Raw genomic sequence first — 21,607 nt, 5'->3', positions numbered from 1 at the left:
GTTCAAGGTGGGAGGAACATGGACTAGTTAATGTGACACAAATGATAAATAGAGAACAGACTAGCCCAAAGGTCATAAACTTTGAGGTGGCCCAAAGACAATTCCAATGTAGGAATGAGCAATTCTACGCATATATTCAATTAAGAGACTATTGCATGAATCTCATAAGGGTATATGGGACTGACTGGGAATATTCAATATTAACACCAGTTTTTAATGCATATAAGAATAAGAAATTCACTATTTCAATTTTATATAATATCATAAAACAAACAGAGTATAAGGACCAAATGGATAAACTTATAATAAAATGGCAAGACTCTTATTTCCCAAATCTAACATCAGAGATTATTATAAAAAGTATAAGAACAGTAGAAAGAGCCACATTGGCAATGACCATGCGGGAACAGCACATTAAATTATTATGGATGACTTATATTACACCAGAAGTAATGTTTAAATGGGGGAAAGGTCAAAAGAGGTATAGGTGCGAGAAATGTAGAAGAGAAAATGCTAACTTGATTCACTGTTTGTGGGAATGCCCAAAATTACAAAGGTTTTGGAGAATGGTATCATACTGGGTAAATAAAATATGCAATAATCAGCTAATACTACAAGCAGAACATGTTATATTTTTAAGCTTTGAGAAAACTGAGGCCCTACAGTATAGAATATTCCTCTCAATGATAATTATATTAAGCAGGAATATGATATTAAAAGGGTGGAAGAATGAGCGAGCACCAACACTTAAAGCGTTGAAAAATATAGTACAGAAGCAATTTTTAATTGAGCAAAACGACATTTGGGTCAATGTGGAAATAAATGTTAGCAGGTTCTTTGAAAAATGGAAGTATTGGATTAAGAGTCAGGATAGAGATACCCAAAAAGAACTTATTACAAGGTTTGAAAACACTGTGTATATAATGGAAAGCAGGCTTAGAGAAGAATGGTTATGATTTTGTGTTTTTTTTTTTTCTTCTTTTTCTTTTTTTTCCTTCTCTGTGTAAATAATACTGCAAGAGTATATGTTTAATTTTCCTGTTTGGACTTGTACACAAACCTGTATAAGTATGTGAAAATCACTAATAAAAATATTTAAAAAAAAAAAAAAACATGTGATATGCGTAGCAAGCAGGCGGAAAGTCAGAAAAAAAAAATGTAAAAAAAAATGTAAATTCAAAAAAATTTGTGCTGAAGCAGGGACACACTGCCGCTGACACACTAATGTCACGACACACAGTTTGGAAAGCACTGTGTTAGGGTGTTAGGTGTAAACATAAAATGTATATAATAAATATACCAATACTCACAACCGAAAAAATAATACAAAATAAATGTGATAATAAAATACAAAAAGTGAATCGTAAATAAAAGTTCATATATAAGGATATGTTATTTCTTTAGAGAAGGTCTCTCCACTCTTCTGCAATCCTCCGTGTATTCTCAAGGAAAAGGAAACAAAATATGCAACATAGTGTGACTCTGTAACCACTTATAATGCAACAGTTCTGCTTGTTTAACGAGTGATTACTCACATTTGTTGGAGCTTATGACCAAGCTCAGGGAAATGCGCACTCCCACTTTATACTGGTGGGAAAACAGTACTCTCAGGCAAATCTTTTAAAACAAATATTTATTAAAATACATAAAAAGCGTCACAAATGCCTTTACAACACCACTTACAAAGGGTAACTGAGTAATAATAACATTAGAATTACTCAAAAAGAGTCAATGTCAGTCCTGGATGGAGATGGATGGACAAGCAGAATCTTAACCGCTTAAAACCACCACTTCTCAGTGCCAGTAAAGACCGCTCCTCCCTACGGTGCATAGGCAGATGTAAAGACGCAAGAGAGTGTCAATTCCGACGTACGTTTCGCTAGATCAGCTTTTTCAAGGAATAAAGTGCGCATGTCCATGAGTCCTTTTAAACCTCTAATTGATGACGAAAATGGAAACTTGAAGTCTGTCCCTCCATCTTGAAAAAGGGCATCTTATTTAAAGTGTCGTTGCAGTATTATTTTCTACAAATGCCATGGATCTTTTACTTTATCTGAATCGATTTTTGTACATATATATATATATATATATATATATATATATATATATATATATATACAATGGTTAAGGCAAAACAACATATTGCATTAATAAATTAATAAAAATACCATATGTCGTAATATTTTTTAGGATGTAAATTAAAACATTAGATCACTGCTCATTCATAAAATATCAAGTATGTACATTGTTTTTATATTAAATGATTGATTTCGTTGTTCCAGATATTTATATAGGAACATCTATATTAATACCCAGGTAGTACATACAGGGAGTGCAGAATTATTAGGCAAGTTGTATTTTTGAGGATTAATTTTATTATTGAACAACAACCATGTTCTCAATGAACCCAAAAAACTCATTAATATCAAAGCTGAATAGTTTTGGAAGTAGTTTTTAGTTTGGTTTTAGTTATAGCTATTTTAGGGGGATATCTGTGTGTGCAGGTGACTATTACTGTGCATAATTATTAGGCAACTTAACAAAAAACAAATATATACCCATTTCAATTATTTATTTTTACCAGTGAAACCAATATAACATCTCAACATTCACAAATATACATTTCTGACATTCAAAAACAAAACAAAAACAAATCAGTGACCAATATAGCCACCTTTCTTTGCAAGGACACTCAAAAGCCTGCCATCCATGGATTCTGTCAGTGTTTTGATCTGTTCACCATCAACATTGCGTGCAGCAGCAACCACAGCCTTCCAGACACTGTTCAGAGAGGTGTACTGTTTTCCCTCCTTGTAAATCTCACATTTGATGATGGACCACAGGTTCTCAATGGGGTTCAGATCAGGTGAACAAGGAGGCCATGTCATTAGATTTTCTTCTTTTATACCCTTTCTTGCCAGCCACGCTGTGGAGTACTTGGACGCGTGTGATGGAGCATTGTCCTGCATGAAAATCATGTTTTTCTTGAAGGATGCAGACTTCTTCCTGTACCACTGCTTGAAGAAGGTGTCTTCCAGAAACTGGCAGTAGGACTGGGAGTTGAGCTTGACTCCATCCTCAACCCGAAAAGGCCCCACAAGCTCATCTTTGATGATACTAGCCCAAACCAGTACTCCACCTCCACCTTGCTGGCGTCTGAGTCGGACTGGAGCTCTCTGCCCTTTACCAATCCAGCCACGGGCCCATCCATCTGGCCCATCAAGACTCACTCTCATTTCATCAGTCCATAAAACCTTAGAAAAATCAGTCTTGAGATATTTCTTGGCCCAGTCTTGACGTTTCAGCTTGTGTGTCTTGTTCAGTGGTGGTCGTCTTTCAGCCTTTCTTACCTTGGCCATGTCTCTGAGTATTGCACACCTTGTGCTTTTGGGCACTCCAGTGATGTTGCAGCTCTGAAATATGGCCAAACTGGTGGCAAGTGGCATCTTGGCAGCTGCACGCTTGACTTTTCTCAGTTCATGGGCAGTTATTTTGCGCCTTGGTTTTTCCACACGCTTCTTGCGACCCTGTTGACTATTTTGAATGAAACGCTTGATTGTTCGATGATCACGCTTCAGAAGCTTTGCAATTTTAAGAGTGCTGCATCCCTCTGCAAGATATCTCACTATTTTTGACTTTTCTGAGCCTGTCAAGTCCTTCTTTTGACCCATTTTGCCAAAGGAAAGGAAGTTGCCTAATAATTATGCACACCTGATATAGGGTGTTGATGTCATTAGACCACACCCCTTCTCATTACAGAGATGCACATCACCTAATATGCTTAATTGGTAGTAGGCTTTCGAGCCTATACAGCTTGGAGTAAGACAACATGCATAAAGAGGATGATGTGGTCAAAATACTCATTTGCCTAATAATTCTGCACTCCCTGTATATACATATTCGGACCAAATAGATCCAAAAGTGACAATATATCTTATGTAGTAACTTTAAATTGGAATACATATTTGACTTCTATGTATATACACTCTTAGATTTATGTTAATGTTCGTGTACCTAAACATAAAATGTGTTTCCCCATAGGAATCAATGGGGCTGCGTTACTGAGTTTTACGCTGCTTTTTGGCAGGTGTTAGACTTTTTCTCAGCCGGCTCTCCCCATTGATGTCTATGGGGAAATCGTGCACGAGCACATACGACCAGCTCACCACTGACTTAAGCAGCGCTGGTATTGGAGTACGGTATGGAGCTCAATTTTGTTCTATGCTCACTTCTTGCCTTTTAACGCTGGGTTTGTAAAAACCTGTAATACCAGCGCTGCATGTAAGTGAGCGGTGAGAGAAAACTGCTCGTTAGCACCGCACAGCTCATAACGAAAAACTCGTAATCTGGCCGTTTGTTTACTAATCAGCTGATTATTTCACCTGTGTTTTAGTTCAGATATCATCAAAATCTGGCCTGTTAGGGAGGTCTGAGACTGGCGTTGAAAAACCCTGGATTAGTTAAGGGAAATCTTGTTTTCAACATGGTGATGCCCATATATCTGCATATGTTTCTCAGGGTACATCATTATACCTATTTTGCCACACATTGACATCCCTTTTGGAAAATGTGCTAGTATTGTTAAAGGAACAGTAAACACATTGAGGTTTTAAAGGGACAGTATCTCTTGGTATCTTTTATTGAAGAGTAAAACTAGGTAGGTTCATTAGAGCTCAGGAGTGTGCACGTGACTTTAGTGCTCTATGGCAGCAGTGTTTTGTAACATTGTATATCAAAGCTATAAGTACTAAAGACACGTTCACACTTCTGAGCTCTAATGAGCCTACATAGTTGTACTCTTCAATAAAAGATAACAAGAGAATTAACCAAATTTGATAAAATAAGTAACTTGGAAAGTTGTTTAAAAATTGCTGCTCTATCTGAATCGTGAAAGTTCAATTTTGACTTTACTGTTCCTTTAATATAAAATATTTAGGTATACATAGTAAAATTACTTTGCAATATACTTTCATTATTTTTCTTCCTTCTCATCTAATTTAGCTGTGAAAATGAGGATTTTCTAATGCTCAGAACTGAAAAACCACCCTGTATTCTCAATGCTAACCCTGGTACATATCTATCCCTAATTGAGTGGAGTTTGGCTATTAAAAAATAATTTTTGACTGATTTTTTTATTCTATAGCAATACAAAAATGGTGTCTTGACATTACAAGATGGTTACTGTCCCTACAATTACAGTAGCAGGTTTATTACACACCATGATATGGTTTTCCTCCTGTACCTGTTGCTCTTCAAAGCTGTTTTCTTATTGTAATCCTTTATAAGTCTTAGTTAAAGGACACTGGGTGCCGCCATCTTGGAATTTAAGTATTCATGTTCCCTGTCACAGAAGTGGTGAGCATTCACAGATCAGTGATATTGTTGTCTTCTTAACAAGCCGTATCGTGCACTTCGGTTTAGCTGCACAATACAATATTTATATTTGTTTATGTAACTGTGTTAAAAAAAACAAATAAAAAAAAAATCATATATGTAAATTATGGGTACTTCGTGGGCAGAGTTGTGGAAGTGTTTTGTCAACTAGTGGGTGTGCCCAGGTATTTAGACTGGTTTAGAGCAATGGCACAGCTGGGGGGCAAACTGCCTATCTAATAATCATAGGAGTAATAATATGATATATGGTATTAAGGGAGGGGTGCTTTGCACAACATAAATTTTCAACACAAATCATGGGAATAAGGAGAAATTCCCACTAAAGAATGTGATTATAGCACTCACTGTCCTGACGACTACTAGGCAGAAAGTAAAGGAGTACTAAATTAAAACATAACTTTTATTGTTATACTATAAAATGGGTAAAGAATATTTTAAAACCATGGATGGAGAAGTGAAAACGATAATAACCCTTAAATTAAATGTTTCCTTAATGGGCCTCTGAGATTTGATAGCCTCTAATTAATTAGGGTTAAATGTTAAGCATGGATCACTGCTGCGAATGGAGCTTGAGGGCCCGTGTTTCTGGCGAGCCTGCAGGCTTGTCAGAAACAGCAGTTATGAAACAGCGGTCTAAAGACCGCTACTCCATAACCCTGTCCGCCTGCTCTGAGCAGGCGGACAGACATCGCCGGAATTCAACCCTGAGAGTCTTTCCGCTTTATACCCTAGACAAGTTACCAATCACGGAAAGCGCTCAATGAAAATCACTTAGTGAATTAAATTCACATTATCAACTCCACTGCTATTTAGGTCACTACTCCTGTCCTTTAAAAGAGAGCCCCCATAAGCTCTCGGTAAGCTTCCCTAACGCGTTTTGCCCCTCTGGGCTTTATCAAAGGTGGGTGTGGGTGTGCCTGGGTGTTTCATAGGACGGGCTAAGGTAAATTATTCAAATATGACTGTCTCAGAGGAACAGCCGACACAGCTCAGAATCAAGGAATGTCCCTCTCACATACAGACGGTTGGGAGGTCTGTCTTGCACTACAGGCCAGATCGTTGGTGGTTTAGTAGACGGCACTTTCAGAGTTACATTGACTGGATCAGCAGTGGTTTCCGCTCAGGGCCAGCAGTTTACTGCGGATCTTGAGCAGCACTTTCACTGTGTGTTTTACTTTCACAACCATGAAAGAAATGAATATATCAGGAAAGCATAAATTATGTTTTTGTGCAATTTTATCATGAGAATAAAGCTTTTTATTTTAAATTTACACTGTGCAGAGGATCTGTTTTTCTAATATCCAAATTTCTACCTGCCTGTCACTGTTTGCAGATTCTCCCACATATAAGAGCCTAGAGAAAAAATTAAATAAAAGGAAAAAATGTGGCAAACACTGGCATATTTCCCACTGAGTTGGTAAAGTTTGGAAACTGGTGGTAAATGAAAAAATGTCTTTAGACTCTAATGGAGATAAATGTTTTTTTTTTCCACCAGTTTCCACTATTTACCATATCAATGGAAACTAGGCCATGATGTACAATCAAAGAGACCTCTGGAGTGCTTTTTATAAGTTTTAAATCCAATCCTTTAGAAACATCAACATCAGCCAACTTTTCAAGTGCAATATGGAAGTATTACATGGATATTAACAATAAATAAATGCTAGATATAATTATGTATCCATTATATGTGTTTATATGTGTGTGCGGGTGTGTATAAGTGTGTGTGAGTGGGGGTGGGTGTGTATATATATATATATATATATATATATACTGTATATATGTGTGTGTGTGTATGTGTGTATATTACTTGTGTGTGTATGTGTGTATATTACATGTGTGTGTATGTCTATGTGTGTGTATATTATATGTGTATATTGTGTGTGTATGTATGTATGTGTGTAAGTGTGTGGGTGTATATATATATATATATATATATATATATCTGTGTGTATATATATGTGTGTATTATATGTGTATATTATAAGTGTATGTGTATGTCTATGTGTGTGTATCTTATATGTGTATATTATATTATATATTATATGCTCCAAGAAATGAGGTAACAAAGACAGCCGACAGACGAGCGTGTTAAATCGTTCCAAGATTTATTCAAAGTGTACAAAAAAAATAGGATCACACCACTCCACACACTACAGCCATAATCTGACGCGTTTCCTGCCGTTAAACTGCAATTCGTCAGGGATAATATTATATGTGTGTGTGTGTATATATATATATATATATATATATATATATATATATGTATGTGTGTGTGTACATATATATATATATATGTTTGTATATTATGTGTGTGTGTATATATATGTGTGTATGTCTGTGTGTGTGTATATATTATATGTGTGTGTATGTGTGTATATTATATGTGTATATTGCATGTGTGTGTGTATGTATTTATATGTGTGTGTATATGTGTTATGTGTGTGTATGTCTATATATTATATGTGTATATTGTGTGTGTATATGTGTTACGTCTATGTGTGTGTGTATATTATATGTGTGTGTATAAATATGAGTATGTGTGTGTGTGTGCATATATATATATATATATATATATATATATATATATATATATATGTGTGTGTATATTATGTGTGTATATTATATGTGTGTGCATGTGTGTTGTATATTATATGTGTATATTGTGTGTGTATGTGTATATGTGTATGTGTGTGTGTGTGTGTAAGCGTATGTGAGTGTGGTTATTTTATCAGAAAATACTAATTTATAGTTTTATATAGGTTTATTTTTCCTAAATGAAATGCCCTAATTAATTCATTTATTTTCTAAATACTCCAGCAGACATAAATTACACTGTATATAGAAAACTGTCTTGAGTTACTTAAATTAACATATAGTGTTGGTTCTTTACAGATCCATGCAGGGATGCTGCATATAAAACAAAATATATGACAATATACTACTATAACTAGACATGTTGAAGACTACTTCATTTTCTAAGAATTGTACATACATTTATTATTATTATTATTATCATAATATTAATAATTGGGGGGAAATGGCAGAAAACTAGCACCTTCAGACAAAATACATGAACATGACTATAAGTGAAGAAGAGGAACTATTGTTTCTAGCAAAACACTCTATTTTCCAGTGCATTATGAGATTTGTAGTTTTAAAAGCATATGATGCGTTACATTCTTTCCTCAAATGACTACAGTTCCCATCATGCTACTGAAGGGACATTTTATGTAGTAACAGCCTTAGGTAAAAGGAGGCGTGTCTGCCCGCTGCATTGATTTCTATACGAACACAGTATACTAGCCCATAAGCCCATAAGCAACATGGCCGAGCAGCAAGACCACGTGACGTAAGGTTCGCATAGCTGTAGTATGTGTCTTGTGTTACTCTGTACATGTGATATGACGTCACCGTGTTACTTTGTCACTTTTTAGTGTGTTAATTTGTGCCACTGTGTCTGCAGTCTGTTACTTTGTGTGTTACTAAGTGTTTGTGTTATTTTGTGCATGTGTCACTGTTTGCTATTGTGTGTGGTGATTGTCATTTTACTTTGTGTGTGTCACTGTGTGTTTGTGTTACTTTGTGTGCAAATAAGTCTTACTGTGTGTTGCACTGAGTGTTTTGTGTGTCCCCCTGTGTGTTGCACTGAGTGTTTTGTGTGTGTCGTACCACGTGTTACTGTGTGTTGTACCAAGTGTTATTATGTGTGTGTCATTGTGTGACTGTTGTACCACATGTTACTGTGTGTTGTACCAAGTGTTATGTGTGTGTCATTGTGTGTTGTACCACATGTTATTGTGTGTTGTACCAAGTGTTATGTGTGTTACTGTGTGTTGTACCTCATGTTATTGTGTGTTACTGTGTGTTGTACCAAGTGTTATGTGTGTCATTGTGTGTTGTACCACATGTTATTGTGTGTTACTGTGTGTTGTACCAAGTGTTATGTGTGTCATTGTGTGTTGTACCACATGTTATTGTGTGTTACTGTGTGTTGTACCAAGTGTTATGTGTGTGTCATTGTGTGTTGTACCACATGTTATTGTGTGTTACTGTGTGTTGTACCAAGTGTTATTGTGTGTGTGTGTCATTATGTGTTGCACTGAGTGTTTTGTGTGTGTCGTACCACGTGTTAGTGTGTGTTGTACCAAGTGTTATTATGTGTGTCATTGTGTGTTGTACCAAGTGTTATGTGTGTGTCATTGTGTGTTGTACCAAGTGTTATGTGTGTGTCCCTGTGTGTTGCACTGAGTGTTTTGTGTGTGTCGTACCACGTGTTAGTGTGTGTTGTACCAAGTGTTATTATGTGTGTGTCATTGTGTGTTGTACCACATGTTATTGTGTGTTACTGTGTGTTGTACCAAGTGTTATTATGTGTGTGTTATTGTGTGTTACTGTGTGTTGTACCAAGTGTTATTGTGTGTGTTATTGTGCGTTACTGTGTATTGTATCAAGTGTTATTGTGTGTGCCAGTGTGTGTTACTGTGTGTTGTACCAAGTGTTATTGTGTGTGTGTGTCATTGTGTGTTGTACCAAGTGTTATTGTGTGTGTCATTGTGTGTTACTGTGTTCAAGCTAGAATCGTGGAAGTATAGACACTTGCCACGAGACAGTATGCATCTCCAGCACTCTTAGCCCAGACTTGGGGGTGTTGCTTTATGTGAGAAATTATAAAATATAACTTTTATTCACTTCAGTTAAAAACTGTGGACAAATAACACACAACACAAAAAAATAAAATTCTCAAAGTAAGCTCTGTTTAGGCTAATAATAGTGAACACAAATATTATATAAATGCCTTAAATATACTATCTCTATGTGTCACTAAGATTGTAACGACCTAGGATAATTGAACTCCTATGCTAAAAATATCTCATATGAATGCAGTTGTGTGATAGTATAAGTGCCTAATAGCAGTTAATTCACCAGTTATTTGTACTGTGAATCACTATAAAAACAAAAACTCAGTATAATCGCTTGATTCTGTGTAAGTACAGGTGTGACAGAATCTAACGTCTCTGGATGATAACTCAGTCTCAATAGTTATAACTATCACATCCATTCAAGTATACAGTTAATCTGAGAACAATGCTCATTTGGCACTGCAAGGTGGTTCCATATAATGACTACAGATTCTGTAGATTAATTACTCGATGGTTATAGTATCATTAGGCTATGTTTGTGACTATAATATATAAATAATTAGGACATGTTATGTGCTTATACAGTATTTTAATAAACGGTGTATAGCCCCTAATTATTTTGTAATCACCTCTCCTGTAAAGCGTGGTGACTGGAAACAGGGATGTTATTGTATTCTGTTAATGCAACGGTATTGCTATGTGATAATTAGGTCCTCCTTAATATTTGTATATGTATATAGTGGGGTATTGAACAAAAATTCCTTATTCTGCAAAACTCTGTATATCAGAAATATTGTATCTGTATTACTTCCCCCTGTTTAACTCTGTGTGAATATATCAACAAGGATGGTAGTAGCACTGGTCTGTCTACTAGGGTTATATTGTCCGGTGATTTATTTTACCCATCTTGGTGTGTTATCATCACATATAGAACTGATCACAATTATGTGTTCAAATAATATATAGAGCCCCACTGGCCCTCGGCACAAAGGATCTCTATAGTGCAATACTGTGTATCGAGGTTATTGTATAAACTCACGCCTGCTTTTATCCTAAAAAATGTTTGTGTGATTATTATTTGTGTATGGACTTTTAGACCGCTATTAATATTAATTAAGTAACCTTGTTTTGCCAATCACCTATTGGTTTTGTTACTGGCTTTTTAATAACTATTGGCACACTTGTAAACCGCTGTAATTCTAGGTTAAGTAATCCACATTAGTTACTTAGTATATATAAACAGTTCCTTAGCCCCTCGTTTGTTGCAGGGGTATTGATCTCTGTTAACCAGTGGTATTAATCTTGAATTTACTGAAGTAGTAGTTATTAGCAGACTAATATTGAGTTTGTATCCTTGTAATAACTGGTTGTATGTAAACTAACAAGTTTGAAATAATGTGTAGAAGCCTTATATCTGTGTGACTTCTATTGAGGAACAACCGTGGCTTTTTGAATGTATTTGTAGAGAAGCCGTCAGTCAATTATAAATAGCCCGGATGTTATCCGAAATTACACAATTTTTTAGTAATTCACATACTATGTTACCCCACAATCTGTATGTTGGCTATATTATGAGATTCCCGTTGACTCGTTAAATAATGAATTGTAAATAGTTCAACTCTTAGTGAGCTCTATATTACACTGTGTCTGTTTCAAACGGTCTCTTGAGCCGGTTAATAGTACCCGGATGTTAGTTAAATATGAGCCGTATGCCAGCACTCTTAATATTTATAATTTAACGTTAGATATTAGACTCTGCTATTGCATTATCCCCATAGCATACGGATGGATATTACACCCGTGTTCACTGGCGGTGCTTCCTTAGCGAGTTTACGCAACAGCTTAGCATTGGTTCTATAGCATAGGAGCATATTATTAAGTTAGCACAAAACTTTACTTTGACATAAATTAAAAGGTGTCTGTCACTACTGACGCGTTTCGCCCGTAGAGGGCTTTCTCAAAGGCAGCGAGCCGCCAATTTTTCAAATATTTATGTGCTCGATTCTCTAAAAGTACCACCCTTTGGTTTTCTGATTGGTTGATGACTCAGTGGGTGTGTGGATTATTTTGTAAGGTGGTATATACCTATTGTGACCAACTGTAAAGAACAAAGTTTTGTTGTTTCTTTTGTCACTCAGAGACGTTATTATTGTTCTTTAGAAAGTTATTACAAATAAGTATTTGTATAAGTGAATTACTAGTTGAATCACTAGTCACTTCATGTGCACTCTACCTACACAGATATCTGAAATTTTATAAATTTTAATGAATTGATCACAGCTATCACTGGTTCCCCCCCCCCCTTTTTTTTTTATAATTTTTCACTATTCTCATAATATTTATAAGCACTGATATTTATTAAGCAAAACTTTCCAAACACACACACACCCTGAGAGAGGCTATCACGTTGGGAAACAGTCACTAACACTATATAATTTTCACACACATTCATATTGTTTACTCAATAATACCATGCAAGTACTTCTTTTGCACAGGTCAAGCACAGTTAGGTGTTGAAAAACATTTACTCATCAACACTCGTATATTAGTACCAAACGACTTTATGAGGGATTGGTTTTACATAATTTAATATATTAGGATATCATCAAGTTGGAAGGAACATGTTGAAAATTTGAGTACAATATTATATCTCCAAAAATAAAAATAAAAAAGAACATCCAACGAAAAGTAACAAAATCAAATCCCGGGCAGGGTCACTGCCAAATATATTAATACTCAAATATTATGTTTCCTGTCAAACAGACAACTTTCAAGTTTACGACCTAACATAAGAAAAAACTACCATTAGGACCACAGACTAAGAACATATTCTATGTACCTGAATCATACTCACAAATAGAGGAATAGATAATAGGCTACAATAATATCATAACCAGACGTTATCTAACGCAATTTCACAAACAACAATAATAATCTTATGAGTAAAAACAAATGACATAAGAACACAATAATTAGATGTTATTTGTAATAACTTTCTAAAGAACAATAATAACGTCTCTGAGTGACAAAAGAAACAACAAAACTTTGTTCTTTACAGTTGGTCACAATAGGTATATACCACCTTACAAAATAATCCACACACACCCACTGAGTCATCAACCAATCAGAAAACCAAGGGGTGGTACTTTTAGAGAATCGAGCACATAAATATTTGAAAAATTGGCGGCTCGCTGCCTTTGAGAAAGCCCTCTACGGGCGAAACGCGTCAGTAGTGACAGACGCCTTTTAATTTATGTCAAAGTAAAGTTTTGTGCTAACTTAATAATATGCTCCTATGCTATAGAACCAATGCTAAGCTGTTACGTAAGCTCGCTAAGGGAGCACCGCCAGTGAACACGGGTGTAATATCCATCCGTATGCTATGGGGATAATACAATAGCAGAGGCTAATATCTAACGTTAAATTATAAATATTAAGAGTGCTGGCATACAGCTCATATTTAACTAACATCCGGGTACTATTAACCGGCTCAAGAGACCGTTTGAAACAGAGACAGTGTAATATAGAGCTCACTATATGAGTTGAACTATTTACAATTCATTATTTAACGAGTCAACGGGAATCTCATAATATAGCCAACATACAGATTGTGGGGTAACATAGTATGTGAATTACTAAAAAATTGTGTAATTTCGGATAACATCCGGGCTATTTATAAATGACTGACGGCTTCTCTACACATACATTCAAAAAGCCACGGTTGTTCCTCAATAGAAGTCACACAGATATAAGGCTTCTACACATTATTTCAAACTTGTTAGTTTACATACAACCAGTTATTACAAGGATACAAACTCAATATTAGTCTGCTAATAACTACTACTTCAGTAAATTCAAGATTAATACCACTGGTTAACAGAGATCAATACCACTGGTTAACAGAGATCAATACCCCTGCAACAAACGAGGGGCTAAGGAACTGTTTATATATACTAAGTAACTAATGTGGATTACTTAACCTAGAATTACAGCGGTTTACAAGTGTGCCAATAGTTATTAAAAAGCCAGTAACAAAACCAATAGGTGATTGGCAAAACAAGGTTACTTAATTAATATTAATAGCGGTCTAAAAGTCCATACACAAATAATAATCACACAAACATTTTTTAGGATAAAAGCAGGCGTGAGTTTATACAATAACCTCGATACACAGTATTGCACTATAGAGATCCTTTGTGCCGAGGGCCAGTGGGGCTCTATATATTATTTGAACACATAATTGTGATCAGTTCTATATGTGATGATAACACACCAAGATGGGTAAAATAAATCACCGGACAATATAACCCTAGTAGACAGACCAGTGCTACTACCATCCTTGTTGATATATTCACACAGAGTTAAACAGGGGGAAGTAATACAGATACAATATTTCTGATATACAGAGTTTTGTAGAATAAGGAATTTTTGTTCAATACCCCACTATATACATATACAAATATTAAGGAGGACCTAATTATCACATAGCAATACCGTTGCATTAACAGAATACAATAACATCCCTGTTTCCAGTCACCACGCTTTACAGGAGAGGTGATTACAAAATAATTAGGGGCTATACACCGTTTATTAAAATACTGTATAAGCACATAACATGTCCTAATTATTTATATATTATAGTCAAAAAAATAGCCTAATGATACTATAACCATCGAGTAATTAATCTACAGAATCTGTAGTCATTATATGGAACCACCTTGCAGTGCCAAATGAGCATTGTTCTCAGATTAACTGTATACTTGAATGGATGTGATAGTTATAACTATTGAGACTGAGTTATCATCCAGAGACGTTAGATTCTGTCACACCTGTACTTACACAGAATCAAGCGATTATACTGAGTTTTTGTTTTTATAGTGATTCACAGTACAAATAACTGGTGAATTAACTGCTATTAGGCACTTATACTATCACACAACTGCATTCATATGAGATATTTTTAGCATAGGAGTTCAATTATCCTAGGTCGTTACAATCTTAGTGACACATAGAGATAGTATATTTAAGGCATTTATATAATATTTGTGTTCACTATTATTAGCCTAAACAGAGCTTACTTTGAGAATTTTATTTTTTTGTGTTGTGTGTTATTTGTCCACAGTTTTTAACTGAAGTGAATAAAAGTTATATTTTATAATTTCTCACATAAAGCAACACCCCCAAGTCTGGGCTAAGAGTGCTGGAGATGCATAATGTCTCGTGGCAAGTGTCTATACTTCCACAATTCTAGCTTGAATTCCATTTATGCATAGCACCAACCCACCCACAATACTTTCATATAGAAGTGTATATAATTCTAAATACACTTAGGATACAGATTATAGTGGGGAACGCCTTAATAGTGCCATTGTTTAACCCCTTAACGACCAAGGACGTACGCCACACGTCCTCTAAAAAAATACACTTAATGACCGAGGACGTGTGGCGTACGTCCTTGGTCTGGAAAGCAGCTGGAAGCGATCCTGCTCGCTTCCAGCTGCTTTCCGGTTATTGCAGTGATGCCTCGATATAGAGGCATCCTGCAATAACCCCCCTTGGCCATCCGATGCAGAGAGAGCCACTCTGTGGCCCTCTCTGCACCGGACATCGATGGCCGGTATCGTTGGTGGGTGGGAGCTTACGTGGGAGGCGGGTGGGCGGCCATCGATGTTGTGTATGGAGTGGAGGGGGGCGGGATCGGGGGCGGGACCCACGGGGGCGCGCACGGGAGCGCGCGCGTGCACGGGGGTTGGAGGGCGGGCGCGTGCACGGGGTGGGAGCGGGTGGGAACCGCTACACTACAGAAAAACATAGTAAAAAGTATTAAAAAAAAATAAAGTTTAAACTTTAAAAAATATAATCTCAGGGATCTGGAAGGGGTGGGGGGTTGGTCTTGGTGGGGGGGAAAGCTACACTACAGAAAATTGCTTTTTTTTTAATAAAATGGCACTTTTTTTGCAAAACTGGGTACTGGCAGACAGCTGCCAGTACCCAAGATGGCGCCCATTAAGGCAGAGGGGAAGGGTTAGAGAGCTGTTAGGTGGGGGATCAGTGAGGTTGGGGTCTAAGGGGGGATCATACACATCAGCATATGTAAATATGCTTTTTTTTTTTAAAAAAAAAAAATGGCCAAATACCTTTTATTTTAGTACTGGCAGAGTTTCTGCCAGTACTTAAGATGGCGGGGACAATTGTGGGGTGGGGGAGGGAAGAGAGCTGTTTGGGAGGGATCAGGGGGTCTGATGTTTCAGGTGGGAGGCTGAGCTCTACACTAAAGATAAAATTAACCCTGCAAGCTCCCTACAAGCTACATAATTAACCCCTTCACTGCTAGCCATAATACACGTGTGATGCGCAGCGGCATTTAGAGGCCTTCTAATTACCAAAAAGCAATGCCAAAGCCATATATGTCTGCTATTTCTGAACAAAGGGGATCCCAGAGAAGCATTTACAACCATTTGTGCCATAATTGCACAAGCTGTTTGTAAATAATTTCAGTGAGAAACCTAAAATTGAGAAAAATTTAACTTTTTTTTTAATTTGATCGCATTTGGCGGTGAAATGGTGGCATAAAATATACCAAAATTGGCCTAGATCAATACTTGGGGTTGTCTACTACACTACACTAAAGCTAAAACTATCCCAAAAAGCTCCCTACATGCTCCCTAATTAACCCCTTCACTGCTGGGCATAATACACGTGTGGTGCGCAGTGGCATTTAGCGGCCTTCTAATTACCAAAAAGCAACGCCAAAGTCATATATGTCTGCTATTTCTGAACAAAGGGGATCCCAGATAAGAATTTACAACAATTTATGCAATAATTGCACAAGCTGTTTGTAAATAATTTAAGTTAGAAACCAAAAGTTTGTGAAAAAATTTGTGAAAAGTGAACGATTTTTTGTATTTGATTGCATTTGGCGGTGAAATGGTGGCATGAAATATACCAAAATGGGCCTAGATCAATACTTTGGGTTGTCTACTAAAAAAAAATATATACATGTCAATGGATATTCAGAAATTCCTGAAAGATATCAGTGTTCTAATGTAACTAGCGCTAATTTTAAAAAGAAATGGTTTGGAAATAGCAAAGTGCTACTTGTATTTATGGCCCTATAGTTTACAAAAAAAGCAAAGAACATGTTAACATTGGGTATTTCTAAATTCAGGACAAAATTTAGAAACTATTTAGCATGGGTGTTTTTTTGTGGTTGTAGATGTGTAACAGATTTTGGGGGTCAAAGTTAGAAAAAGTGTGTTTTTTTCCATTTTTTCCTCATATTTTATAATTTTTTTTATAGTAAATTATAAGATATGATGAAAATAATGGTATCTTTAGAAAGTGTGCTTAGAGGAATGTGGCTGCACCTCACTGACGAGGCCCATAGGAGGCCGAAACGATCGTCTGGGGTTGTCATGTTCCTTGTTCAGAGGAGAATTGCCTGGTATTTCGGGGCTGGACTGACCTTACTTGGCGGGATCAGACTGATATACTTCAGGAAAGTTTTCTTCTGTGAAAAGCACACTGGTCTAAAAGAGGCTGCTTCCGGGTGGTAAATCGCCATAGAACAAGCCACTGAGCTGTTGTTCGTTCCTGGTAGAGCGCTTCTCTCTTTGTATGCATATCTTTAGAAAGTCCATTTAATGGCGAGAAAAACGGTATATAATATGTGTGGGTACAGTAAATGAGTAAGAGGAAAATTACAGCTAAACACAAACACCTCAAAAATGTAAAAATAGCCTTGGTCCCAAACGGACAGAAAATGGAAAAGTGCTGTGGTCATTAAGGGGTTAATCTGTTTCTTGTGTTACTGTGTGTTGTACCAAGTGTTACTGTTTGTGTCATTGTGTGTTACTGTGTGTTGTACCAAGTGTTATTGTGTGTTTGTGTTACTCTGTGTGCCAATAAGTCTTATTGTGTGTTGCACTGATTGTTTTGTTTGTGTGTATGTCACTGTGTGTTACACAGTCACACATAATGACACTTGATGCAACACACAGTGACATACACACAAACAAAACACTCAGTTCAACACAAAGAGTTATTGGCACACAAAGTAACACACACAATAACACTTGGTACAACACACTTGGTACAACACACAGTCACACACAATGACACTTGATGCATGTTACTGTGTGTTGCACTAATTGTTTTGTGTGTCATGTGTTGTACCACATATTATTGTGTTTGTCATTGTGTGTTGTACCAAGTGTTACTGTGCGTGGAACCAAGTGTTATTGTGTGTTTGTGTTACTTTGTGTACCAATAAGTCTTACTGTGTGTGGCACTGAGTGTTATTGTGTGTGTATATATGTGGATCTGTCACTATGTGTAGTACTGTGTGTGGCACCATGGGGTCTTACTGTGTGTTCTAGTGAGTGTTATTTTGTGTATGTCACTCTGTGATTGTCTTGCTGTGTTGCATTGAGTGTTATTTTGTGTGTGTGTATATCCACTGTGTGTATGTCACTCTGTGCTTGTGTTACTTTGGTTGCCAATAAGTCCTACAGTATTCGGCAGTGACTGTCATTGTGTCTGTTACTGTGTGTTACTGCATGCCTGTGTTACTTTGTGTGTCTTTTACTGTGCTTCATTGTTAATATCTGTATATATGCGCCACTGTGTACAAATGATACAGTGTTTAAGAGAAGTATATTTGATATATATATATATATATATATATATATATATATATATAATGTGTGTATATATATATATATATATATATATATATATATATATATATTTATATATATATATATATATATATATATATATATGAAGCGCATGTGAGCATGCGGGAAACGCGTCAGATCCAGCCCTGCACACTGTGACTGTGTCTTTTACATGCCTGTTCATTAAACTAACCACTTTGGAATAGAGTTTGCAGTTCCTCGTCTTTCTTCCTTCTAATACTATATATATATATATATATATATATATATATATATATATATATATATATATATATATATATATATATATATATATGTTTCAAATGAATGTATAGTTTAGAACGGAATATACAGTGTGTATAGAGAAAGCTTTATACGCATTGTTATATAGTGTATAGATGATGCAACTGTGAACTATAGTGCATATATATATATATATGTGGATGGATATAGATAGATATAGAGATAGATATATATACTGTGTGTGTGTATATATATATATATATACACACACACACACACACACACACACACACACACACACACACACACTAGGGCTGAGTTAGACTAGTCGACTAATCGATTAGTCGATCAGTCTCTCATTAATCGACTAGTATGGCATTAGTCGATTACTGATATTTTAAATTGGCTATTTTGATAGTCAAAAACAGCCTGTAGCCTTAGCCTAAGCCTACCACCGATTGCAGATTGTCTCACTTGGCGGCAGTTATGATGACGTGTTATTACTAGGTTTTAAAAATAAATTTAAAAAAGAATACAATTTTTTTACAATTACTTTAAAAATATTTCGCATTTAATACCTATTTTCGGGCAAGAGGGGGTAATTTTGAGTAGTTGAAAGCAACAGCCCTCGACTAGTCGATTGTAAAAATATTAGTCATGCACACCCCTAATTTATACTGTTTTTGGAAGGAATGCATAACTTAATTTAGTGGAGTTTGCGAAGTTAAATACTGTTAATTACCCTTGTTTGATATCCAATGGGGTCATTCTGTCTTATTGTTTTTTGGACTGCAGGTTATCGGAGTGACATTGCCAGAAAAAATAAATAATGTTGCTTACATGCTCCCTAAGCTATGTAATGACAGAAAAGAATTACATTGTGACCGTATGTGCAGCGCAGAATTGTGGATTGTATCTTCATTACCTGTGATCTTATCTCCATCTGTAAAGTTACCGAAATGATCCGCAGTTTTTCACCATGCGCAGCGAGACTGTAATGCACCAATCGTCTTTTCTGGCAGCTGAGAGGAAATTGTATTGACATATGTAATACATTATATACAATTTGCAACACAAAGGCAAAAATATGTCTTTGAAGTGTCTTCCGAATTCAGTGAATGTATCAGAGAGGGAGTCAAATCATATTCCTACATTTACTGACCATTTTCAGGTCCAGGTAAGCGATCAGTCTTATTTCTTCTTGTAACCAAGTTGGAGCTGATTTTAACTTATTAGATGTTTATAAAATAAAAAGATAAATTCCTTATTTGTGATTAATCTATAAATTGCAGTTTTTTGGAAGTGTATTAAAGGGACAGTCAACACCAGATTTGTTTTTGTTTAAAAAGATAGATAATCCCTTTATTACCCATTACCCAGTTTTGCATAACCAACACTGTTATATTAATATACTTTCTCTTGTAAAGGTGTATCCAGTCCACGGTTCATCCATTACTTGTGGGGGATATTCTCCTTCCCAACAGGAAGTTGCAAGAGGACACCCACAGCAGAGCTGTCTATATAGCTCCTCCCCTAACTGCCACCCCCAGTCATTCTCTTGCAACTCTCGACAAGAAAGGAAGTATCAAGAGATATGTGGTGACTTAGTGTAGTTTTTACCTTCAATCAAGAGTTTGTTATTTTTAAACGGTACCGGCGTTGTACTGTTTTACTCTCAGGCAGAAATTGGAAGAAGAATCCGCCTGGAGGTTGATGATCTTAGCGGTTTGTAACTAAGGTCCACTGCTGGTTCTCACACATAACTGAAGAGTATGGAAAGAAAACTTCAGTTGGGGGGACGGTTTGCAGATCACCTGAGGTATGTTCAGTATATTTCTTTCATGTAATTAGCAAGAGTCCATGAGCTAGTGACGTATGGGATATACATTCCTACCTACCAGGAGGGGCAAAGTTTCCCAAACCTCAAAATGCCTATAAATACACCCCTCACCACACCCACAAATCAGTTTTACAAACTTTGCCTCCTATGGAGGTGGTGAAGTAAGTTTGTGCTAGATTCTACGTTGATATGCGCTCCGCAGCAAGTTGGAGCCCGGTTTTCCTCTCAGCGTGCAGTGAATGTCAGAGGGATGTGAGGAGAGTATTGCCTATTTGAATGCAGTGATCTCCTTCTACGGGGTCTATTTCATAGGTTCTCTGTTATCGGTCGTAGAGATTCATCTCTTACCTCCCTTTTCAGATCGACGATATACTCTTATATATACCATTACCTCTACTGATTCTCGTTTCAGTACTGGTTTGGCTTTCTACAAACATGTAGATGAGTGTCCTGGGGTAAGTATATTTTATTTTTTGTGACACTCTAAGCTATGGTTGGGCACTTTGTTTATAAAGTTCTAAATATATGTATTTAAACATTTATTTGCCTTGACTCAGAATGTTCAACATTCCTTATTTTTCAGACAGTCAGTTTCATATTTGGGATAATGCATTTCAAATTGATAATTTTTTTCTTACCTTCAAAAATTTGACTCTTTTTCCCTGTGGGCTGTTAGGCTCGCGGGGGCTGAAAATGCTTCATTTTATTGCGTCATTCTTGACGCAGACTTTTTTGGCGCAAAAAATCTTTTCCATTTCCGGCGTCATACGTGTCGCCGGAAGTTGCGTCATTTTTGACGTTATTTTGCG

General features: G+C 36.4%; 1 protein-coding gene across 1 annotated transcript in view; it reads left to right on the top strand.

Moving 5' to 3' along the window:
- Positions 1-8,706: 8,706 nt before the first annotated feature.
- The window catches only part of LOC128667197 (zinc finger protein OZF-like), a 39,870-nt gene continuing 26,969 nt past the window's right edge, over positions 8,707-21,607 (top strand). The window contains exons 1-2 of the mRNA XM_053722126.1: positions 8,707-8,751; positions 19,754-20,135. Coding sequence (XP_053578101.1) covers positions 20,046-20,135 — 90 coding nt within the window. The 5' untranslated portion in view covers positions 8,707-8,751; positions 19,754-20,045. The remainder of the gene's footprint in view (positions 8,752-19,753; positions 20,136-21,607) is intronic.

The sequence above is a fragment of the Bombina bombina genome, chromosome 7 (genome assembly GCF_027579735.1).
Source record: "Bombina bombina isolate aBomBom1 chromosome 7, aBomBom1.pri, whole genome shotgun sequence".
NCBI classification, from domain to species: Eukaryota; Metazoa; Chordata; class Amphibia; order Anura; family Bombinatoridae; genus Bombina; species Bombina bombina.
The sequence above is the reverse complement of the archived record's forward strand: the minus strand, read 5'-3'. Positions and strand labels throughout refer to the sequence as shown.